Consider the following 25,283-nt stretch of genomic DNA (forward strand, 5'->3'; position numbering starts at 1 on the left):
AAACCATCTTTAAATAAAATTTAATTTAAAAATACGTCCAAGTAACACATTATACCACTGAGAACATCCACCCCAAATAATCTCTGACATAAACTGGCAAGGACCTGTTTTAAGGATCTACAGTGCCAGACTGACAATTACTTTTGAAAAAGGGTTATAGAAACAGTTTAAAAAAAGAAGCTTTGTCTTTGGATAAGTAGGAATCTAAAAAGAAAGCCACAGTCTGGATGGAGAGGGTTTACTGTAAGCAGCTCAATTAAACACAAACAATATGCACAAGCTACCAAAGTTAACTATCACTATTCTAATGACTGACTCTTTGAACAATCTCCAACATTGACCATCTATGTATTTAACAGTGTAAGCTGACAAATTAATCAGAAGACAGTGACAGAAATTTAATTTCATACATCAATTTCTCTTAGTGAAAAAAACCCAATAATTGGAATTTCCTTGAACTGTTATCTATTACTCTTGCTATGTTTGTACACTCTCATGTCCTTAACAGAAACAGTCTCCCATCATTTCAAAGCTCAATAGTCATACACCTATTTTCACACATTTACAGGAATTGGCTGTTCACATGAAGAAAAGGAGTCTGTAGTTTCCACAATTCCATCTTGACATTTTCATTAATTTAAAGCACAGAGAGAGAAAAGATTTTTTTTTTCTTCTTAGGAACCCTCTGATGCCTCTCTACAGCTGAACTAAACTAAAACATGACTCTCAAAATGAGCCACAGTATTGACTTAGAAAATATGTAGTGACATGAAAGTAAAATCCTTTTGTATATGCACCACAAATCTAGTGAGAGGCAAGGTTAAATTGCAAATCAAGAAATCTTTCAGTGATGAGTAAGTGAGCAATCTGCTTCCACCTGAAGCAAGGAAATTAATGAGTGTCTGAAGCCAAACAAAACACACAAGGCCTCTGCCAGATACCCCTGTCAGAGCTCTCCTCCAAAACACAAAATGGTTTTGGTCTTTACAGATCAAGATTTTCATTCCTAACTGCTTCATCATGGGCAGACACTCTGGGCACTCAAAATACAGGAAAGCCTTGAACAGTGAGCAGCCACTGCAGAGCCCTGACTCCCTGCTTTCCCTCACTACTGGTTCAGTGTCAAGGCCATTATGGGACCACCTGGTTCTAAAAAGAGAGCATCAGCTTCTCCCACAGATAGAGAAGGCTATCCCAGCTGGATCCTGAGGGAGTTGCTAGCTCACAGCTACTTTTCCACCCCTCATCCTAGCTATTGAGAGGACCAGTCTTTGCAACAAAAAAATCCCATGTTTCCAATAGGTTAAATGATGCCATGATCATATTTTGCCTTTTCTTTTATATTCCTTTTATACCCCTTTTAATAGTTTTTGCATTCTTAGTGGTTTTTAGCCTACATTCTTACATGCATTTTGTCAAGCTAGGAGGCTAAACATCTTTGAAGCCTCGTAGTTAGGGATCAGAAAGCCCCAGACCCCAAGGTCCTCTCCAGAACACATTTTGTAAACTAAGACAGAACCATCCAGGGGAAGGTCCCTTGGGGATGGAGGCTCACTCGAGCCTCTCACTGGGGAATCTTTGATAGATTTGCTAATTAGTAGGACCTATAATGTTATACCAGATCTATTGGGGGGTGCATTGCAGCGTGCATTTCAATGCATTCCACCTGGATATGGTGCACCTAAGGATCCTCAAAATAAATACAGAGGTAAAATCCCTTTTTCCCTTCTAACCGTGTTTGATTCTTGATTTTAAGACCAGGAAAAGGCAGCAAAAAATGATCCCATTTTCATCTTCTTTATAATGTAATAATACAGGCAAACTTTTGAAATACATTCAGCATGTATGGAAAAAAAAAGTGCAGATTGTATCTGAAAAGAGCTGAAATCTTATTGGACATAATTCCGTATCACATCACAAAGTACGGAGTCAAGAATAAAGAGTACACAGATAATATCTGAACTCTGGAGGACAGTATCTGGCAGATGGGAAGGTTCTCATCAATATTCCTGAGAAGGCAAAAAACATATTTTAAAAAAAAGCCTGTGCAATGAAACACTGTTTCTCTTTCATCAAAATCCCAAAGCTCTTCTCTGCCAGAGATATATATCAGGAGCGAAAAGCTCACCAATAGCTCAGGTTATTTTGCCTTGATTATTTATTGAGGATGGCAAATACTTTCAGCCAGAAACTGCTTTGTGGGCAGTTTTGAAAGAGACAAATGTCCTTTCACTGCAAGTGTAAACTATCCCTACCAACGAGCCAGAGATATGAGAATACAGCATTTTTTAATAATCACAATGAAATCAAACAAGGGTGTTTATAAAATGGAGGCACAGAGGGAAGGCCTTTATAAGGCCTCATTTTGCTCCCAGGGTTTGAGCCAAATTTACTGAGGGCATCTTTCAACTGATTGGCATCCATGGGCCTCTTCTCATGGACTTCAGTAACATTCAAACAGTAACTTAAGGCAATGATAAAGCTCCCATTGACTCCAGCCAGAGCAAAGATGGGGCTCAAATTATCTGGGCTGTATAGAAAACCTAACTTGTCATGAATGGCTATTACAAAATCCACAGCAGATGCTGAAATGTTGATTTCTAGATTAAGAGCTACAAAACTATTAAAAACCTGTTTTAAATAATAATGGAGTTTGGGCAACTTAGTATTAGCCATTTTTCAAGTAGCTAGTAGTTGTTTTCACTGCCTTATAAGACAAGGTACTGAATGAATGCTATGGAAAAATGTTTTGAAGAAGCCTTTGTGACCAATGTGACTCACTGATTTTGGCAAGGAGTGCACCATCCACAAAACAGGAGCATGATCCAGCTCTAATCATCCTCATCTGGTAAGGAGCATCACAGGGGGAATTTTAATGCAAATATAATCAGATTTTCTGCAGACTGTCAGGAAGTCTTTATGAGTCTGTGACTTCTGGCACATTAGAGCAAAATGTTGTTAGAGAATATGCAATGAAATTGGATTAATCTCAGTTGCACTAAAGTACTCTCTACACTGAGCTGTCAGGGAGGTCCTATAAAATAAGTGTAAATGAAATTGGTAGCTTGTACATAGTTTTTCTATAATAATTGATACTCTAGACATTATCATTAATTGGATGGACTCTTCTTAATGCTGCATAGCTTTTCAGCTATACCATTTTAGCAGTCTACAATCACTGACTTCTTACAGTGCTTCCCATACATGGAATGAAAATACACTGATATCCAAATTATTATAACAAACTGCCAATATGTAACCATATTTAATATAATATTTCCCATCAGTTTCTTTTCATTATAGCTGTCCTCTCTTTTGCAACTGGACATCAATAGTAGGACATTTTCCTTGATCATTGGGTTTTTTCCCCCACTTTAAAATAATCTGGTTCCCATTTTTCCTCCCCCACCCATAATTTCATGGAAACCATGCCAAAAAAGTCAAATTGCTTTCTGAAAAATTCCAGATGATAATTGCTTATATCCATCACCCTCCCTTAATTCTAGAAAGCAAAATGTTTTAAACTGCCATACAAGTTCCTCCAGAGTAGATCAGAAAAACTAGTCCATACTTCTTGTGCAGGAGTAACTGCATTGGAAGAGGAAAATACAGTTATACTGTGTGAATGCAGCCACACTGTGACCTAAATATGGCTACAATCCCTTAAATCTTAATATTTTAACAGGCACAGTTCTATACACAGTTCTATCTCACACATGTAGAAAGCACAGTTAAAAGAAGCCATCAGTAAGTAAACTGCTGATTGTTTACACCTTAATATGCTCACTATCCTGATTTGAGGCTTTCCACAAGTCTCATGGAGCTAGCAAGAGTTTTATCAGAGACTCAGATTACTTCTTCCTCCACATCCTACTTCAGTCTCAGAAGCAATCTACCCCCACTACCAGAGACAGTAGAAAATCTGTGGTAACACAACAGGTTTCAGACACGTGGCAAAAGTGTGAAGATTCAGAGTATTTCAGGAGGATGCTAATTGGTTTTTCAGAGACTGAACACTCCCCAAGATTAAGACTACACAAGAGGATACAAGATGAATTCAAAGACTCACTATAACTGACAATAATAAAGGACCTGCATAGCCCCTCCCAAGTATTTTCCTCAGTGAGGGAAAAAAATTCAGGGCAAAGAGCTAAATCAGGTTTCCCCCCCCACGTTAGGAAATCAATCTGGTTTATCTCATGATCAGATGTTCTGAAGACCTGATTTTAAGAGGAGTTGCTTATCTGATCTGTAGTAGCTTGACAAAAACCTCTTGTATTCAACAGGAACGAGTACAAAATCCACTCAATTCTAGTAAATATCTTTATTGTCAGAAAAAGTCCAGATCTCCGGATGGCCAGCAGCCTAACACCTCACTCTTTGAAAGACATTCATACTATTTACCCAATCATCTGAATGGCTGGCTTTTCTTCCTCATCCCCAGCTTCTCAGTGTCATATTCTTACATGCTTAACATCTTGTAGAAGAAAATCACTAGTATAACATGCTGATGGACACAAACTCCTAAAAACCACATTATAAACTGCCTGGAAATACGATCTGTCAGTTGCAGTCTACATACAGTCTCATGAAAATAATTCAATTTTTGGGCAAGGGCAAGCAACCCAAAATGCAAAGCTGCTGGGTAGATTACTTGCAGGTTTCTGACTTAAACACCAGCCAAATGAGCCTCTGTGTGGAGCTGGAAACAGACTGCCTTTGTGACATGAACACAATGAAGTTTTCATCATGTTTTTGAAACTAAATTATACATCTAGAAAATACCAAGTGAAATTCAACTTTACTGCCCCTTCTGTTTTTATTTACTGCTAGCATTGAAGCACACCCAACAAAAATGCACTGAACAGCTGGAAGAAAGCAGGAAGATTTGCTGGGTACTGAGATAGTATCAGATGAAACTTTGTTCTCTACTGTCAGCTTTTCCAGGAAATTCATACATGGAAGTATAGGATGTGGGAAAGGAGACTGAAGGGACTGGTATTTAGAGACAGGAGACCAAAGACATCACAGGATAAAGTAGCAAAAACATTTCAAGTAACAAATATGTTATAAAAAAAAACCCAACCCAAAACAACAACAAACTGTGGAGTTTGTCATCCAAGAAACAGCAGTAGTTTCAAGGGATCACATCAAAGCAATCATATTTATGCTACTTCTCTTGCTTCTGCTGGGATTCAGAAGACAAATGATTGCAATATCTTCCAGTTAACTTCCCTGATGTAATAAATGAATGCACTGCAACCTGCTGCACCCTATAAATTCTTGTTACAAATGCAAAGCATGTTTGGCAGCAACCAAGATCCTAATACAATCATAAATACCTAAAGTCCAGTCACAGACATGGAATCTATTGCAGGCAATGTTTCTAGATGTTAACAGCTCGACATTTTATTTCAAGTTATCCTTTAATATCTCCACTTTCGCAAAATTCATAAGCAATGAACCACCACAGACTGACGCGCATTAAGAACAAAAGCACATTCAATCACCTTACCTGTACCGGCATAGCCCAAAGGTTAGGGCAGAGGAAGAAGAACCACATCAGCTGATTTGTGTCTATGGCAACCAGGTTACAGATCTGGCCTGCTGTCATCTCCCCCATAGACATGTTAGAAGTTGAAAGCTGCATAATTTTATTGTAAATTTTTGTCTGGAAGAGACATCAAAAGGTGTTAGCATATAGAAATAAAATTAGATTTCTAGCTCCATCCACAGGTCCAGCATATTGTGAGAAAACTACTTCTCCAGTAACTTGAATGAAGAGCCTAAAGTTTGGTCTTTTATGTTATTTTGTAAAATTTAAAGCTACTATTCTTCACTGACACAAAGCACAGTGCAGTTACCTGCATAATGGTTCTCTAAGTACTTCCTTTTTGCATCTCTGTGCATCAATAAAAGAATGAAACCTTTACTGCCCAAAAATGCCCAAGAACCACATTACCAACGATGATTTATACCTCCAGCATCTCCACAGAGTGCCCTTCATGTAACTAACACTAAGATACTATTAGGTTCAATATATCATCCTCAATGTATTAAAACCCTTGTTATTTTTCTCTGGCAATTGATTCAGGCTCCTGGCTGAGAATGTTGCTACATTTTGCTTAGAGCACTCAGTTCCATTACAAAGTTTAATTCACAGACAGCGAATGTCCCAGGTACAATTCTGTACTGAATTAAGCAGTTGCCTCAGTGCAGAATCAGGCACTGGGTATAAAAATAACAGTACAGAATAATAAAAGCACACTTTTACCAGCTGGTTTGGTAAAAATCATTTAGGGCACACTGAACAAGTGCAGAGTTACACAGGAGAGGAAGAGAGATAAAAGATTTAAAGAAAAATTGTAAGGAAAAAAATGTATAAAACCACCGGCACACAGACTGCCACTAACACTAATCTGCTGCTTAGAGTGATAGCTAGAAATTTTCCAACTTGGATAGTCCAACTGGCATTATCTGAACCTCTAATATCCAGAACAGAGAATACAAAGCTTTTCTTAAACGAAGTTAATTCAGCACTATTTTCCAACTATTCCCCTTTTACACTTGCTGTGGTCCATGTATTTTTCAGTCAGTTGCAGCTCTTCCACTTAAGACATGCAAATTTTTTGCTTTTTTGGGGGTCAAGTTTTTATTCCTGTAGGACTTTTCTATTTCACTCTAGTCAGAGAAAACCAGTGGATGGAATCCAGAAGCCTGGCAGCTGACAAGCGCTTCCAAGTGTAAGATCAAAAGAGAATTAAACAATTCTGCTGCTATTGAAAGCATCCATCCATCATGGAGACTCCCCACAGGACCCATGTAGCCCAGTGGATAAATAGTGTAACTTATAAGGCTGGCTTTCAGGCTGCCACAGGGTAGGTTTCAGCCAGTGCCATTGGCAATCCCACACTGTAATCTTACACCAAATTCTCTCATTTCCAGGCACAAAGCTTTGTATGCTACATCAAACTTTGATCTGCAGTTCCCAGTTATCCAGTGATTACAGACCCCATTTTTGCAATCTTATGTTCAGTGCTTACAGACTCCACTGTGCCTGGCAGATTTTGTGGCATGACCCATGGAATAAAACACTACTCCATGCATTGGGAATACAATCTATCCTTCTGTCCAAAGTATATTTACAAGACATTTTAAAGGTGCATTATTTGCATGGGATGTGATGTTACAAAAAAAATGGCTTTGAGATGGGAGAGGTGCACTTCACACCCAAACTATTTCAAAAGTTACATTAAGTTTTACTGTCAGCAAATTTTTGCTTGAAGGTAAGAAGAAATCCAGCATCAGGTATTAAAAATGAACATTTATATAAAATCATCAAAATAAGAATGCAAAGGAAACAGAATGCAGGGCTAACACAATCTCTAATGGTACATTCAATACATTTCAGGAGAGTAGCGTTTCAGAATTTAACAACTATAATTATAATTTGTATTTACAGATGCAGGTTTATGAGGGTGTGAAAAGGTTAATTAGTAATATATTGCATACCTGTATTGCACCTCTCAAGTTGATTCCTGTTTCAATAGCAACATAGTATGATGCTTGCAGAAATGTCCTTTGTAATAGAAGGGCAAAAAATAAGAGTACAGCCAAAACATAAGCATTGGACAGGAACTCTTGCGACGAAATAAAGAAAACACCAAGAATTTTAATCTATAAAAAAAAAGAAAGTTAGAAATCAGGTACAATGGTAATTTAATTACCTGCTTTACATAATTAATAAGCAGAGATAAACAGTTTGTTACTTTGAAAGTGCTCCCAACCTTGTCTGAAACCTCACAGTTTATCAATTCAAAGACAGTCTCATAACATGCCAACTCAGTAAGCCTCACTTAAATGCAGAATGACATTTACAGGATTTCTGATATCCTTCCAAAACTCTAGGACACTGAGTAATTCCATATGGTCATTTAGCACTGCCCATCATCAGAAAGGAAGGGTTAACATCCTTTGGGAAAAATTACTCTCATTGTTTTAACACCTCAGGTTTCTGAATACTAAAACCAACCTTCAGAACTTGTAAAAAACCCAAAATTCCTGGAACCATGCAAATGATTTTGGCCTGCAGCATCTTGTTCACTTTTATTTATGGTCATTACCTTCTAGCAAGCTCATGAAATCACCAAAGTGCATTTTGAAGCACATCTACAGCTTAATGGGAAAATTGTGCATTTATTTCAGACTATATTTAACAAGCTGACCCCTTTGGTGCAACAAGTTGAGAGACTGGCTAACCATGGGAAGCCTTCTGTAACTAAAATGTCTCCATCTTCCTCTTTCTCCTCTTGGCTCCTTCAAAACTTTGATTGCTGGATTGTGCTTCCATTTAAAGGCAAAATTAGGAAGAGGACTCTGTTCCCTCTCAGAGGGCTTCTTGCATTTACACTCCTGCTGTATCCCTTGCTCAGCAAATTTTTTCTTGCCTACATAGTTTCTTTGCTGTTGAAGTTTTCACAACTGCTATAACACTTAATCAGCTATATTTCACAAACTCTCAGTGTCTGTACATTTTATTAGATCTGATCTGCACCTTGCAGTCAACTTCATAAAAACCCCATATGGCAAGTTTATACAGAGGCAAAATTTAGTTTTTAAAGCAGTTCTTTTGGCTGAGCCAGCTGGAAAAGGAATGAACTTCTCCCTATTCTTATTTACACCTGGGTTGCTCCAACCTGCACACTTCTGCTGCTTCCTGTGCACTAGCTGGGGAGCTAACTGGATGTCTTCCTGAGCCAATTCAAATCACTGAGATAAGAAAATCAGCCCAGGAAAAAAATAATAGGCCAAATGAACCAAAAATGTGGCCAGTCAGTGTCAGAGATATAAAGCAAAGGAGAAAATGGGAGCAGGGGTGCCAAGGAATTTGAAAGAAGGAAGATTTTTAAAATCTGTATCAAGTGCAAAACTCTGAACAATTATAGTACATCAGCAATTATGTTCAGATAAAGAGACATTTAACTGCTATTTTACCTATTTGCACCCTAAAGGGATTTTAAAGCCCTAATTTATTACTTATCCCATACCAATTCAAATAGGCTACAGCAGCATTTTATACTACAAATAGTCTATAACTAAAAATGAGTTTGTCTTCCAGATTATTTAGAGTCTTACAAATTCAGATTTTCAGTGCTGTCGTACATGTGCATCTGGCCAATACTGCTAATTTCTGCAGCTAATACCACTTTTGACTGTATGTAAAATATGTGTCTTTTTCCACAACTACGTTTGACAAATCATGGTTGTCTAGCAATGAGATTTTGGTACAGCAATGACTCCCATCAAAATATTATATAATAGACTAGGAGGGAGAGTGAGATGAACATTCTCATCCTTTCTTCCAATACTCCCTTGAGAGAAAAGGAGGACAAACATATATACATAAAGATCACACACTTGCTGATAGCACCAAGACGTTTGCCAAAGGCTCAGATGCATTATCAGGCCATTATGGCTTACAAAGTCACTGAACATACCTGTGTTTACACTACAAGAGGTGTCAACACACACTTACCAGCCTGCAGGAAACACAGAAATACCTGAACACTTCCTGAACCTTTCACTTATGAGGCAAATAACCTTGTTTGAGAAGTTGATGCAAATAATTAGATGTTTTGTTTTCAGAAATGGCTTTGGGAATATTCAGTGTCCCACCTTCCTGACAACTTCAGGGTAACACCAATTCTTAAAAGTGGCTCTAACCAGTAAAAGGCTGAGCAAAAAGCTGCTTTTTAAAAGCCTAAAGACTCTGGACTCACACAATCCTAATGTCAGGAGTGGGCTTTTTGCTACAATGGGCCCTATGACTTCTAGAGCTTTTTAAATAACATGTTTGGTGCATCTCTGAATGTGTTATGTCAGCAGCTACTCTCAATACTGGAACTGCTAATCCTAATATTGCAATGTGGAAGGTGCTACCAGCAAATTATAAAGGTTATCATTCTGTCAGTCTCTTCTTCAGTGTGAAATGATTAACACTCAGAGAAATCCATGTCATAGGAACATTCTGGGGTGGCCATAAATATTGATACTGGAGTTATAAATAAACATAAGAGCATGACAGAATTTAAGACGATGTCATGCTCTGACTAACTCCAGCACTAACTAGAGCAGTTAATACTGCCTGTGACACCCATGTGATCTGAGTTACAGCTCCATGGTGGGTTATATCTGTCACAAAGGACCTGAGGAACAGAACAAGTAGTATATCTCTTCGCCTTCTGTTTCACAAAGATTATTTCTGTTTGAAAGATACAGTTGACTCATTACAACATCTCCTCAATCTAAACTATTTAAGATGTAGATGGGTAAGAGGTGGGTAAAAGACACCCTCCACTGTACTCACACCTTATATTGCTTGTCTGATTCTGCCCCACTGTGTGGCAACTCTTTTCCAGTGCCCTCAAACTCAGCAGCACACCAAGCGCAAACACTGTTTCCCCCAACTTATCTTTACCTTCCTATGACACCATTTTAAAAAGCTTGTTTCTCACACCTATGAGGTTCACAGATGCAAACACTAAGGCAAGGTTCTCTTCTTTTGACTCATTACAAGCAGGGATATAACATTCCTAGTAGTAGAGCTGGTGTATTTCTTTCCAAAATTGACCGAGTTGGTTAGGTAAGTGAACACCCATGGGAGCCTTCCTGAACATCCCAGTCTGCTTCCAGGTAGCTGGGATTGAAACCCTTCATTAGAAAGACATTTCATCTAACCCAGCAAAAGCAATTTTCAAACATAAATGTAGTTAGACACCATAAAAAACAATGTGTATTAATCAGGTCAAAACATAAGGAAAAGCCTCTTGGAGACATTTTAGCAAATCTAGAATACATCCTTAAGTGTCACTTGTGGACTACCACCATCAGTGATTATTGCTGTTAGGGGATGCCAAATTAGTGTAAATGACAACAGTGAGGTTACTGCTTAGCTAGTGAGTGAGGATACCAGGCTGGATGAAGCTCTTCTTAGGGTCTATAAGGACCAGACCTGAACTTCTGTTTTCAAAGAGAAGCAGTAGCTGGCACTTCTACAGGAAAATTAAATAGGACAATCTGTAAATTATAATCAAATCACAATTTCATCTGAAACAGTGTCCCAAACAAATTATTGAAAAGCAGAGCTCAAGACCTTCCACAGTACTTTGCTGCAACATAGCCCTATAGTCTTAATTTTCTCATTTCCTGCTAGAACTGGTTTCCACTGAACCTACTTGCTATAATAAAGTTTCCAAATATTAGGATAAGGATTGCAAAATGGACAAACAGTTAATTTTAGCCTGAGGCCTTTGTTAAATTTTCTGCACTGCAGCTGATGGACTTCAATATTTACAGTGGACCTAATCCAAAGTGTACTTGAATGAATGGGTATATTTCCATTAGTGTCAACAGACTTTATTTCTAAAGTCTTATATCAGACACTTAGTGAGCTGTAGGAATAAACTGATCTATCTCATAGAAATCCAGCCTGAGTGACCTCACCTTATAATGAAAAGATGCTTCCTGAGTTACTTTTTTTTTTGGTTGTTAATCAAGAAATATGTCTGCTTCTTCTTGGAGAGCACTCATTTAAACAGCATGCTTTAAAAATATATTTCAGTTGATAAAACTAACCTCCCCAAAGGCACTAGTGGAAATTCTTGGTTGCAGTTAAATTACTTGGCATTTTATGATGATGACAAAACTCTGCTTTAATCCTCTTAGACATCCCTCATTTTTGGAAATGAAAAGCCAAGCCTATTAAAAACACACTTTTCCTTTCTGGAAAGCACTCAATCACATACTTGATTCAATCTCTACTCAAGACTGTACCTAAATTCCTTATGATATAAATGGAATTCTGGATATGCTTCACTGTTATCTTGAATGTTATTTTCCAGAATGCAAGGCTGACTAGATGCATGGGTCACATATTTTGCCCCCAAAAGAATCACAGAATGGGTCAGGCTGGAAGGGACCACAGTCCTGGCCCAACCTCCCTGCTCAAGCAGCGCCATCCCAGAGCACATTGCACAGGATTGCATCCAGACTGTTCTTGAGTATCTCCAGCGAGGGAGACTCCACAACCTCTCTGGGCAACCTGGTCCTGTGCTCAGTCACCCACACTTTAAAGAAGTTCTTCCTCATGTTCAGGTGGAACCTCCTGTGCATCAGTTTCTGCCCATTGCCTCTTGTGCTATTGCTTGGCACCACCAAGCAGAGCCAGGCTCCATCCTCTTGACACCCTCCCTTTGGATATTTGCATACATTGCTGAGATCCCCTCCCAGTCACTTCTTCTCGAGGCTGAACAAGCCCAGCTCCCTCAGCCCATCCTTGCAAGGGATGCTCCAATCCCTTAGTCACCTTTGTTGCCCTGCACTGGACACACTTCACCACAGTATAAAAGTGGGGATCAGGCAGTACATTCCCACTGTCACTTCCAGCATTCACAAACACAGTGCAGAGTGGCTTTCCTTGCTGAGGACAAACAATACAGAGTCACAGCATCACTTCCTCGACTCCTCTCTTTTGATGACATTTTGACAGTACCTGTGGGCGGATGGTGTTATTTCCTTTTCCGACGTTGTGAACAATCCCGGAGATGCAGAGTGGCCCGGCGAATCCGAGCAAGTCAGCCAGAATACGGAATGTGCTGCTGAGAAGTAAGGGTCTTCCAAAAGCACAGCAGAGAGCACGCCAAATGGATCTGGATCCTTGGGGAGATGATGATCTTTTGTTCTGGGCAGAATTAAATTAAAATTAGTAAGAATTATGTCATAAATTAGCCTCAGGTCTGATAAATCATTGGTATTTTTATCACTGCTTTAATTCATGGACAACCATTTGTAATCTCTCAGCTAGAAAAGCAGAGGAACTACAACTATTGTTTCATTTCTTTTTATAGCGTCAGAACAAAGCATTAATTTGCACATCCCTCCACTTCACAAAAAGAACCATGATTTCTCTCCTATCCTTAATAGCAAGTGTTGTTTGTGGCCTGCTGAGGGAGGAAAAAAAGAAGAGGGAGGGAAGTGACAGTTTTTTGTTCTCTAGTGAACACAGAGACTGGAAACCTACACTTTTTAGGCAGGATGCAAACAAATTCCCTTACAATCCTGAACATGCTCAGCTCCCACTGAGGAGTGAAAATTAATTTGAACTGAGGTAGTTTCAGCCCTGAACTCTCTTATGGACAAATTCAAATAACATGGAAAAAAAAAATAGCCCTGTAAGGCCTCATTAATACTGACTCTGTAATTGAATGTTTCCAAGGTCTTATTAGGAAGAATAATGGTGTTCAGTGAACACAGTCTCTGCTTACTTTACACATCAAAACAGAGGCCATATGCATTTGACACACATTTAACCAATAATGTGTTTGACATGCACATTTGGTTAGAGAAATTCCATTATTGTACGAGGTACAACTGAGTATGTGGTCTCTTGGTGTACGGGCAGCTATGCTAATGGATACTTCATTTGCATAATATCTGTTTGTATCACTTTGTATCGTGCTTATATGATAAAAGCTAATGAAAAACACAAGCCCTGAGTAAGCAGACAGACAGAGACTCCATGCTTTGCATACCTTCTGTGCTTCAAAGGCCTCATTAAGGCGAATGTAATTGGTCAGAGCTCTCATAGCAATGGGAAGCTTGCCTATAGTTTTCAAGTCTATTGGTTTTTTATGGGCAGTCTTGATGAATGTGTTCATCCACCAGTATGTTCCTTTGGATAACAGATTCACAAAGGGCTGCAAGAATCGGACACCGAGATCCTGGAGATCCTCAGGAGGTTTAACTTCTTTAGGAGTTTTGAAGAAAACATACCTCTGAAATCCAGAAAAATGCCAGCAGAATCACAGTAAATGCATAGAAAATAAAAGTGCACAAAGCATAGATAAGAACATCGCAGATAATCAATGAATCAGTCTTGATTTCTCAAAAGACATTCAAATTCAACTAATACAGCAATCCAGTTTCCCCAGGTACTGAGGAAAATCAGAGGCATCCAGTCTAGAAATAAATAATTCTTATAATTTACTATGACTTCGCTTATGGTGCAAAAATTTGCATACTTGTAGGAAAAAAACCCCCACCTTACAGAATCAGAATCATCACAGTTGGAAGAGACCTTCAAGATCATCCAGTTGAACCACCAAACCAACACCACCATAATTACCCCTACACCATATCCCCCAGTGCTACATCCAGACACCTCTGGAGCTCTTCCAGAGGTGGTGACTCCACCACCTCCCTGGGCAATTTATTCCAGTGCCTGACCATTGTTTCAGTGAAAAAGTTTTCTAAAAACTAATCTGAACCTCCATGGTACAACTTAAAGCCATTTCCTCTTGTCCTTTCACTTGAGACATGTCAGAAGAGACTGCCCCCCTCAATTATTTAAACAGTACAGCCCCAGCACTGCTTTGAGTTCCAGGTAGCACAAGATGGGAGACAGGAGCTTAGGCACAGTCCTGAGGTTATCACTGGGATTCATCTCCCACACCACACTGCCTCACATTTGTTAGCTCAGCACATGGAGCTACTGGTGCTGAAGCAAGAAAATTTGCATGAGAATATTTCTTTCCCTCCTGAAGTTAACTTTTGCACACAGTTGGTGCGTGCCACCTGAAGGGAACTTTGGCATTTATGTATCCAGCAGTCTCCAAAGTCTCAATTTAGATTATGACTGCAGACACTGCAGAGGGGGGGGGGGGGGGATATAGCGGGGAGGAACCCCAGTAGCCCAAATAAACCACTAATTGTGATTGTCTCCTGGAAAATGAGAGATGTTGTTTGTGTGTCTACGATATTCTCTGATAGAGCAGACAATTCTTTTCTACCAGTCTTCCCTTGCATCAGAAACACTTGGCTGTCATGGCTGAAACAGAATCATTTAAAAATTTGCAACAAACTTGAACAGATGAAATTGATCTTAAATTAACAACAGAGTCTGGCATTTTTTGAAATTACAGATTCATCTGGCCTAGTAAAATAGCATTAACCTTTGATTGTCAAATGGATTTCTAACTGGTTTTTCTTTCTTCTTTAGCAATGCATTTTACACCAAGAACCCAGAAAAGGGAATAAAACAACCAATAAAAACCACAGAAGGGGACTTTTATGATCGTTACTTACCCTCACCCTAATGACATTAATTGGGGGGGGGAAATATAGCTGGGAGGAACCCCAGTAGCCCAAATAAACCACTAATTGTGATTGTCTCCTGGAAAATGAGAGATGTTGTTTGTGTGTCTACGATATTCTCTGATAGAGCAGACAATTCTTTTCTACCAGTCTTCCCTTGCATCAGAAACACTTGGCTGTCATGGCTGAAACAGAATCATTTAAAAATTTGCAACAAACTTGAACAGATGAAATTGATCTTAAATTAACAACAGAGTCTGGCATTTTTTGAAATTACAGATTCATCTGGCCTAGTAAAATAGCATTAACCTTTGATTGTCAAATGGATTTCTAACTGGTTTTTCTTTCTTCTTTAGCAATGCATTTTACACCAAGAACCCAGAAAAGGGAATAAAACAACCAATAAAAACCACAGAAGGGGACTTTTATGATCGTTACTTACCCTCACCCTAATGACATTAATTTCTACAGCTAGTAGCATTCCATAAAGAACAACCAAGAGTCCTGTGAGGCAAAATCGAAGCTGAGAAAATCCAACCCCATTATCACAGAACTTTACAAATTTGATGGTTTTAGTTATGAAAGCTAAAGTCCAGTAGAACAGCAATGCTGTGGAGAAAAAACCAAACAAATGAATCAGCTCCATAGTTGCAAAAGCATACAATGGCACTATAAAATATAATTAAGAAAGAATGCAACAAAATATATAAAACCAGAGAGTGGCCTTTCTCATCTCAAACAGAAGCCTAACTCAATTCCACAAATATTAAAATATTAAGATAATATTAGTTCTAAATGCCTTTTCTGTTAGATTTAGTGATATTTGAAAAGTTTCACAAAGTCTGCTGAAGGAAATTGAAGGAAATTTCCATCTGCTGTAAACATGTGTCCGCATGATCAGCTCAAGGGAGGGTGTTGCTCCAAAAGTGAAGGTGCCTGTGAATGATGTTCTTCAGACTTGGTTAATGTTACAAGACTGCTACAAATGTGGCTTGAAGGCAAATTCCCTGCAAATATCTGGGATGTGTCAGGAACAGATATTAAAATACTTATCCAAACTGGTGCCGCACTCTTGTTCAACACAAATTCCATCTATGTAATTCACAGTGTAGGTAAAACAGTCACATCAAGGAAGGATACTCCGGCATTCACGGAATACAATTTTTACTTTTTAGTGTTCTACCAAACCTCTTGTCTAAAAGTGCTCGTGCTACCATCGGCTATAGATAAATAATCCCTGGGATAAGCTCTGGTGATTTGGAAGCACTCTCCATACCATTCATCACACCCTAAGCCAGCTCCTGTTCCCTATTTTTAAGGAAATTCCTCCCAGGGTTATATTCTTTTAAATGAATCTTTCATTGCTGCTGCATCTGCCATGGTGCAACAGATGGAATGAGCTCTAACTGCCAAGAAAAGCTTGGATGTGCTTTCCAAGTGTCTTGCCGGAACATCAGAGAGAGACTTCAACCAAGGCATTAGCAACTGTAAGTCTAGCTTAAATATGGATAATCATCAGGAAGTTGCATAAATTTCAAAGAATTGGTCGTGTTCCAGCTACCCTGAGGCACCAGAAAGCTCTCTGGAGATGTACTCTGGGGCTACCCTTTCCAAGCAAAGCTAAATTCAACGCGGAGAATCCATGTGAGATTTGGGACTGCCAGTCCTGCTTCTACAGAAATCAAGTTAAAACCTCTCCTTTAAATGAGGACAGTAAATGGAACAGTACAGGAACACCGTGCATTAGGACATTTGCCAAGGGAGCCTCTCTTCCTCTAAAATTAACAGGCCAGTTCATAAGAAGAAAACAGAGTGGTCAGGTATTTGCACACTGTACTTCAGTGGTTGATGCAGTTGCAGAGAAGGTTTAAAAGATGTACTTACCAAATTTTTCTTATAAAACTTCAGGTTTTTTATGTGAGGTTTCCTACCATCTTCCCAACTTAGATTGTTTCTCATCCTGTTTCAGACTGCTTCCTTTCTTTGAGGCACTGTTCCTCCCTATTTGCAATACTTCTGACTATAAAGTCTCACTTCACCCAAGAATTACATTCCATGCTGTTCTACTCTTAACCACCTTGATCTGTTAATCCTTGTTTTGTCTAATTCTTCTAACAGCAGGCTGAGAACACATCCCTCTTGGAATAAAAGGGACTTAAATGTTGCACACTGAAAATATCCACCAGTAGAGGACTTCCAAAAAAACAACCAAGCCCACAGGCATTTGAGTATGGCTTGGAATTATAAATAAGAAGTAGCAGAGCCATTCTCCTATTTATGGTTTAAATAAGGGTTAATATGACCTTTTATTATTATTAACATTAATTTATCTTTTATCTAAGAAGTATTAAAAAGTGCCAAACAATATTCTCAGGTGATATGTGGCCACTTGCTGTCACACTTCCTTAGAAGCAGTAAAGGAGTAAACTTGAATTTACTTAGCTGGTCATTTTTGAACACAAGTGTATCTAATCTGATCTGGACAATGCTCACAGGCCACTCAAGGCTCCTTGGAACATACAGTTATGGCTCTATTCTTTACAGATGATGTTTTCATCATCTGGCTGATGACTACATCTCGGCTGAGAGTTTTTAGAAATTATTTCTGAGAACTTCCACTGGTCTGAACTGTGAAGTGATCAGACCACAGAGGCATGCTTGCATTTACTGGATTGCTTTAGACCTACTCTAGATGCCTAAATGACCTCGGTTTTTCTTGGACCATGGAAGATACCTCAACCCACAACACCAGGGGGTAGATTCCTTCCTGGGCCACACCTCTGAAAAAAAGGCAACATGCAACTCAAACTCTTGTACACCTTTATTGAATTAAGCCAAATCTAAAAAGCCACACACTTAACTGGATGGGATTTATTAATTAACCTCTGCCTGTTTGGAGAGAATTTTTTGTGCTAAGCAATATGCGTTATTTTTATGCAGGAAGTTCCATCTTAGAGAATAAACTAATTCCACGGGAAACAACTACAATGTAAAGGGAGCAGAATTTTAAAGTAGAAAAACAGATCCCTGTGTAGTAGTAGTAAGGCAGCCATATGATTAAGATTGGTTAAAAAAGAGGACAGCTTTCTTAAATAAAAAAATTAATGTGTTCCCACACTACCATCCATTTCAGATTAAAAACTCAAAGTCTGGTTGTTATTTCAAAATTTTCTCCTACTACTAATTTTTGAGGTTTTTTATCTATAAAACAAAGAAATTAACTTAAAAAATAGTGGAATTAGATGCTATCATTCAATTGCATATTTTGAATGTTGAGAAAGAAAGCAGGTTTTCCAATTCAGTATGAAAACTATTCTTAAATGAGTCCTGCTAAACTGTACAAATGTTATGCTTCCCTGAGGTGCAAAGAGCATCAAAATCACCATTATTATGAGAGTGCCCTGGTAAAGAGCATAGGAACAGTTACATTTGTTGAAATATAATCAATTACAGACCAAAATCATATGGAGAAAAACATATTCAGACCAGATCAAGGTGTTCCGATAGTTGGGACACTCAACTGCATCCGTGGACTCAATCATTAGCTTCAGTGAATAAATATTCCAAACCTTGTCAACTTTTTTTGATAAGAAATACTAAGAATGACTACTTCAAAATAGCCAAGTGCCTGGGCTAAAGCTGAAAGGCAGGCTCAGTAGAGGAACTTTGAGCCCCCTTTTTGCATATCCCAAGGAAACACACTAATCCCCGCGTCTGTCATGGCATCTGCCTCTTGTTTATGAAGAGCTACAAATGGTTTTGGTTTCTTTAAGGCACAGAGTGAAAAGGATCTTTTAAAAAAGAACACACCTCAAAATTTCAAAAGAGTGGAAAATTTCACCCTGTTCAGAATTAATGAACAGACCTTTAAGGGTCCACTGCACTGCATCAGTGAGAGTTCCCCTGCTGGGTGTAATAGATTTTGGATAAGGCTCTATTAGCCTTTGCTTTAAACAGCTACCATTCTTTGCAGCTGTGAGCATTTACCCTGCAGCTGAGGCAGATGATGCCCTGCAGTTTGCTGGAAATTCACTGATGCTCAGAAGCAGCAAGATGTCACATCAGCTCTTCTACTTTACTCTGTGTGTGTACATGTGCAATATTAGATCTCTTCCACACAAGCCCTGTTTCCCATACACCCAGCAAAAAGTTTATCACCAACTTTAGCTTTTCCTCGTGGTTCTCATTTACCTCATAAAATGAGGCTCCAAAGCTGCTTCATGGCCACACTGCACTCTAGTGGGTTGATGTCAGCGTCTCTGTCGACAAACAGGATGGGGAACCTGGACAGCTGATTTAGCTGAATCCTAAATCCTTTTGTTTTCTGAAGCCTGCTTTTATTTCTCACACCTAAAATCCTTTCCACCTTTTGTGTTTCCCCACAGGTTGATAGCTGAGTAAAGGCATAACTTAACTATCCATACTGGGCTCATTTGCATAAAGTGCTCATTGCCTCATCCCAGATGTCAATACAGAGTAGTTGCAATTAAGATTGAAAGATGACAATCCTCACAGTTTGTGCAGTTAAGAGCAAAGGATAGAGACTTCCAGAAACATCTGTCTTAAGACAAATAAAAGAAAAACAAAAGAAAAAGTAAAATAAAAATCAAAGACCATCAGCTTGTGAAGACTTTGGATTAAAATTCAAATCAGACAAACTAAGTGGGAAAGACTGTGATGATATAATTTTCTTTTTTGCCTAAGAGCTATTAAGATCAGATTTTCTGAGGGAGTCTGTCCCCTGGAAATTTTTGCAAAATTAAAATTCATCCATAATACTTAAGTAAGTGTTGGTATTCACTGGTACAACTATTTAGTATTCAACGATTGTCCAGAGTTTATCCAGCATCAGCACTCTAAACACTGAAAAACATTATCATAAAAAAGAAATCTCCACTGAGCAGGAATTATGCAAAAATGGGTAATCAACTATCAGCTGTAACTTTGTGCTACCCTTCTCCAGGAATGTGGTAGTGACACTAAACTATTTAACACTGCATTATACATCAGAAATAACAACAAAAAGCCCAAACGACAAAACAACCACAAAAACAAAACCACAAAAACCACTGCCTGCTTTACAGGCAATTGTAACAGTCTAGCAATGCTTCCTGAAGCGTAATGCCTTCCTGTGAGAAGGCATTAAAAGACTGTTGACTTACTTAAAAAGCAACTAAATGACCTTGCCTGTTCATAAAGGATAAAGAAGATCCTACTTAAAAGAAGGGTACAAGAAGAAAAGCAGTCCCAAATGAGAAGACATAAAGGTTGCTAAGCCTGGATAGAAGTCTAAGCCTTCGGAAAGGAATTTTTTTTACAAGAGGAACAGCCTTCTTCTGCAGAAGAGGATTCTCTCTCACCACAACACACAGTTCAAAATAATCTTCAGTATTTAAAACTTTCTCAAATCTAGTTATTACTGACTTTTCCCCACCTGACAAAAACTAGACAAAGCTTTAAAACACTGAGCTACAATGGCACAAGACAAACTTTAGCAGGATCTATTGATACAGAAGTCCAGCTCAAACAAAATTTGATGAGCCAGAACCACCAAAGAAATAACAGGTAACAGGATGTGTCTAAGCATGTAGATATCCCCAGCCTGCAGTCTGCTTAAACAGAAGAGTACACATCACCAACTTCATGACTGTCAGCAGCAGTGGGTCTTCTATAGCTACAGTTTATTCATTTTCTTGCAAAATACAGAATAGACTAGGTAGTTCTCATACATAGCATTTTTCATTCAAAAGGTCTTAAAGCAGTTTTCAAAGGGAGTTTTAGGAACATGAAGCACAAGCAAGCAGGCAGAGTAATATATTCACAACTAAAAGTCAGGGATGTCATTCCTTAACTCCTTGCATATTTCAACAGACCATGCACACGAAGATTTCTTCACTCTTACATCATGCTTACACACAACATGCTGACAAGCAGGGGGTTTGGATTTAGAGTTTACAATTTCCCAGGCTACTTTTCCCACAGAAGCAGCTTTTCCTAGAGAAGCCTTTGGCTCACTGGATCCCCGAGAACACTACACAGAGTATTATTAGAAGTTAAAAGCATTAAAAATAATGAACTGTTTGAGCATACATAGAGGGGTAGCTTTGGTCGTACAGGACTGCAGTGACCTGTCACCGAGGGAGCAGACACACAGCACCACAGTCACACTTCCAGGTTCGTAGGTTTTGAGACATACCTATTAACAGCTTGGGGAAATTGGATGTTTCAATATTGTGGTAATAGACAACTGATGTGATGGCTGCCAGGAACGCCATCCCAGCCGGCATGTACAGGTGTAAATGGCGGGATTCGGAAACCCTTCGAAAGAAAAAACATCTGTTAAGAGTCACCTCTCACCTATTTAAATGTTTCCCTTTTAATTCATTAATTGTACCCTGTACCCGGCTCTGATGTAAGATTTTCTAGAATGAGTTATGGATGCAAACCTCTGCAAGTTTTAATTGAATTTATGCTCCTAAATCACACAGGTGGATTTCAAATTCCTCCCCTGTGTGCTTAACATTAAAGGTGTGTACTCCTATTTCCTACTGAAACCAACTGGAACGTTGTTTAAATTAGGACAAGCAGCTCATCTCCAAAATGAGAGAAGTTAATTTAAGCTAAACTAGTTTGGGAGCTGTCCATCAACATATGCAGATAAGACCAACTGACAGCACAGTTCAAGATTTTCTACAGAAGCATTTTGTGGAAGTGTTTCATTTTTTTCAGTTTGGGAGAAGGAACAGCACCATAGCACAGGAATTACTTACAGTGAGGTCTGTCTTCATGACTGCAAGCCACCAAAAAAACCCCTATAAGAGAATCATACACCCTGATGTTTTGTCCTGTAAAGCAAAACTGTGCTGATGCTTTGCTTCAGGTAGTAGCAGAAGGGGTCCTGCCAAATACAGCCCTTTGGGGCAATGTTGTTGGTTTGTGCAGCATTCAACAGTAACATGATTTCCCCTCTCTTTCCTCCTAGTTACTTTCTCTTCCTTCCCTCTCCCCTTTTCTTTCTTTCACAAAAAGAATTGGGTGCCCTATGCTATCAAGACATACAACTTCCTCTGTCTCCCAACCAGCTTCAGGAGAAGAGGCACCAAGATGACGACTTCAGGACACAAACATTTAGGGAAATTCACACCTTGTCCTCTGAATGGATTTCTTCTTTCTGCATCAAACACTAATTCTGTGGAGCTTGGAGAGATAAAAAGAACTGTGCTGGGAGGGAGATGGGAGATCATCACAGGACATCACATTTCTGAGAGCAGAACTTCCCAAATGTCTAGCAGAACCATAGGAGCTCAGGACAACCATTTCTTGCATCTCTGCTCTAGAAAGGAGAGCTCTCCCTCAATGAAGATTGTGGTGAACTCTGGCTGAAGCCATGCTGACAGTCTGTGACATGAACACTCAATTCCTCTTGCTGACAATAGCTGGATGTCAATACAGCAAAATGAGAAAGGATTCTCTGAAATTCCTAGTAAAGCCAGGAGGTTTTGTACATCAGGGCTGAATTCTCAGCAAGGACAAAAAAAAGCAACAGGAACAGATTTCTTCAGACAGCCTAAGCTTCAGTAGGTAACACGGCAGCAGTGGGAGGCTTTCTAAAATCTATTTATTTCACAGTTGCTGGAATTCCCCTATATAACTGTACCTCCAATAGGCTGCTTCCATTGCTGAGATGCCAAAGCCTTGAGCACCCAGTTGCTGTCAAAAGGACTCACCAGCACGATCCATTTTGGTTCTTAGAAAGCTGATGAGTCTCAAAACTCTCTTCTATTCACTGGAGGCCTCGCCAGCCTGCTGAATGCTCGGGAAGCATGACTGTGGGCTGGCACTCCCCCAGTAGAGCTCCGAGATTTGTCTCATCAGGTGACACCTATTACTTAACAGCAGTGTTCTGAGTCAAGTTAAATAGCAAATAAACATAATGAGAGGCATTGCTAAAGAGCAAAATAAGGGAGAAAACTCAAAGCAGGAGATTCTGCTCCGAGCATCCCACACCCTGATAACTCTGAATAAGCAAGAGAAAAAATCCTTTTAAAAAAAACTGGCACCGAGAAACATCCTATTTATATGTGTTTAAGAGAAGTTAAAATAATAGTGATGATATAATTTTCTACACCAGAAGACTGCAGTGCTTTTCACACTGGTTGGTGGATACTTGTTATATAGATGGCTAATCAAGGAGGTTTTGTTCTATTTAATGAGGAGCTTCGATTTCATAATCCTTGGGTTCAAATTCATAATCATTATGAAAAATCATGCCTCTCTTCAGAGGAAGAGATCATATTCATTATTATACATAATTAGCTTTTTTCATAACACATCACTCTCCTGTATCACTTGTTTCACTTGGAATAATTTTTTTCCACAGATTTCTGTTTAGAGACATCCTAAGCTGAATAACAGATGATGGATCATGCTCACATAATGCGAGCTGCTCTGCTCCAGGTAACAGAGGAGATACAGTGCACAATCATCAGAAGAAACTCTGTGGGGTGTGACATAAGGCCAGGAAGATTCATTCCTTTTATTTAGATGAAGAGAACTCAGTTTGGGGGGGAATGGTGTGACCTACTGTGCACATGGGAGTTCCTCCTCAGTAAGGACTGTGGGACTGGGTCCTTGGACATAAAACACATCACGAAAATGTCACCATCTGCTTGACTCATTAGGATTTATCTATGATTACTCTTTGGAAAGATAGTTCATTAAGCTGAACTAAAAATGATTAAGGTCAGTTGTGTGTGTGTACATCACTTGGCAAGGTCTGTGGAATTTCTGATACAAGGTTGGTAGGTTAATCACTAACAAAACAGATTATATGTTCATTACCACAAGAAATGTGATTTAGATGAGAATTTAGACAGGGAGAAAATATCTACCCTGAAATGTTTAAACTGCTCAGTGCTACCAGGAGAAGGCAGACATATACACTTACCCATCAGACACTATGCCCTCTGCAATTTCACACACCAGCACAAACAAGAGGATAAAAGTCAATATCCAGCGTAAATTGTGACCAGGAAAATGAAGCCATGTGCTATGATGTATATGTACTTTGGAACTCTGACTTCCCCATCCTAAAAGAGAAAAGAGAATTATAGAGAGCTTTCTTAACAAAAGTGACACACAAAGTTCCTGCATACAAAAAACCCCAAAACACGTATGTAACAACCTAGCATACCAACATTGACACAGCTGTGTTGTTAAACACACATGCATTTGAATATTATCAGGACTGTGTTCTCATTACCTCACTTCATATGGAATAAAATCAATAATGCAGACAGGACAAAGCCTTAAATTCCTATACTTCTAGCAACTTACTATCAAGCAATTACATGCACTAAGCATTTTCCAAATCTATTCACAGCTTAAATGAACAACAAATTAACATTTTGACAAACACACACAAACACTATAATAAATGCACTACTTCTTTTCCCTTCGATTCTTTTAAAGAGTTAGGAAAAAAAAAAAAAGAAGAGAAGGTGTGAAGCTTTATCTCGCTAAAAATTAGCAATACTGAGAGATTCCAGACAAACGCAGAGGACTCGAAGCAGCTCTTCAGTTGACCCCGTTTCCACAGTCGTGGTAGCTGATTTTCCCTCACCGGACCCTTTACACAGGAGCGAGTGTTACCCCAGCCCGTGCCGTGGCTCTCCGCGGGCCGGCCCAGGCTGGAGAGAAAGGTACCCGGAGCAGTGACAGCCCCGTGCGCTGAACCACCGGGCCACCTACCGGCCCCGCCAGGCTTGTGACATCAAATCACACCCTCCGCAGGTACCGCAGGAGCCACTGCCGCCGGGCAGGACTCGTAATGAGGGGGGGCTGCCCGGCGGTGTGACCCCGCAGTAATTGGTGGGAGTAATGTTTCATAACGCAACACTTACTTGTCAGGTTTCCTGGGCTTTAAGAGCACATTTATTTCTGCTTCCCGCGCTGCCGGTCAAAACCGGCAAGGCAAATCCTGCGGTCTCCTCCAGCATCACCCCTCCCTGCCCTGCCTGCGCAAGGGGTTTCACCTGCGGAGAGCCCCGCGGGCTGCCCCGACGGACGGAGATGGGCCCCGCTGCCCGGGCGGACAGCGGGCGGTGCGGGGGCAGCCCGGGGAGAGGCGGCCA

General features: G+C 39.5%; 1 protein-coding gene across 2 annotated transcripts in view; it reads right to left on the reverse strand.

Moving 5' to 3' along the window:
* The window catches only part of ABCC8 (ATP binding cassette subfamily C member 8), a 73,150-nt gene extending 48,832 nt beyond the window's left edge, over positions 1 to 24,318 (reverse strand). For both annotated transcript variants that reach the window (XM_017726595.1, XM_017726594.1), the window contains exons 1-7: positions 24,098 to 24,318; positions 21,347 to 21,468; positions 15,593 to 15,759; positions 13,590 to 13,832; positions 12,551 to 12,739; positions 7,513 to 7,677; positions 5,516 to 5,671 (exon numbers count right to left, since the gene is read on the reverse strand). In XM_017726595.1, the coding sequence (XP_017582084.1) occupies positions 5,516 to 5,671; positions 7,513 to 7,677; positions 12,551 to 12,739; positions 13,590 to 13,832; positions 15,593 to 15,759; positions 21,347 to 21,468; positions 24,098 to 24,303 (1,248 nt within the window). In that variant the 5' untranslated portion in view covers positions 24,304 to 24,318. The remainder of the gene's footprint in view (positions 1 to 5,515; positions 5,672 to 7,512; positions 7,678 to 12,550; positions 12,740 to 13,589; positions 13,833 to 15,592; positions 15,760 to 21,346; positions 21,469 to 24,097) is intronic.
* Positions 24,319 to 25,283: the final 965 nt, after the last annotated feature.

Source organism: Corvus brachyrhynchos, unplaced genomic scaffold (genome assembly GCF_000691975.1).
Source record: "Corvus brachyrhynchos isolate BGI_N302 unplaced genomic scaffold, ASM69197v1 scaffold62, whole genome shotgun sequence".
Taxonomy (NCBI): Eukaryota; Metazoa; Chordata; class Aves; order Passeriformes; family Corvidae; genus Corvus; species Corvus brachyrhynchos.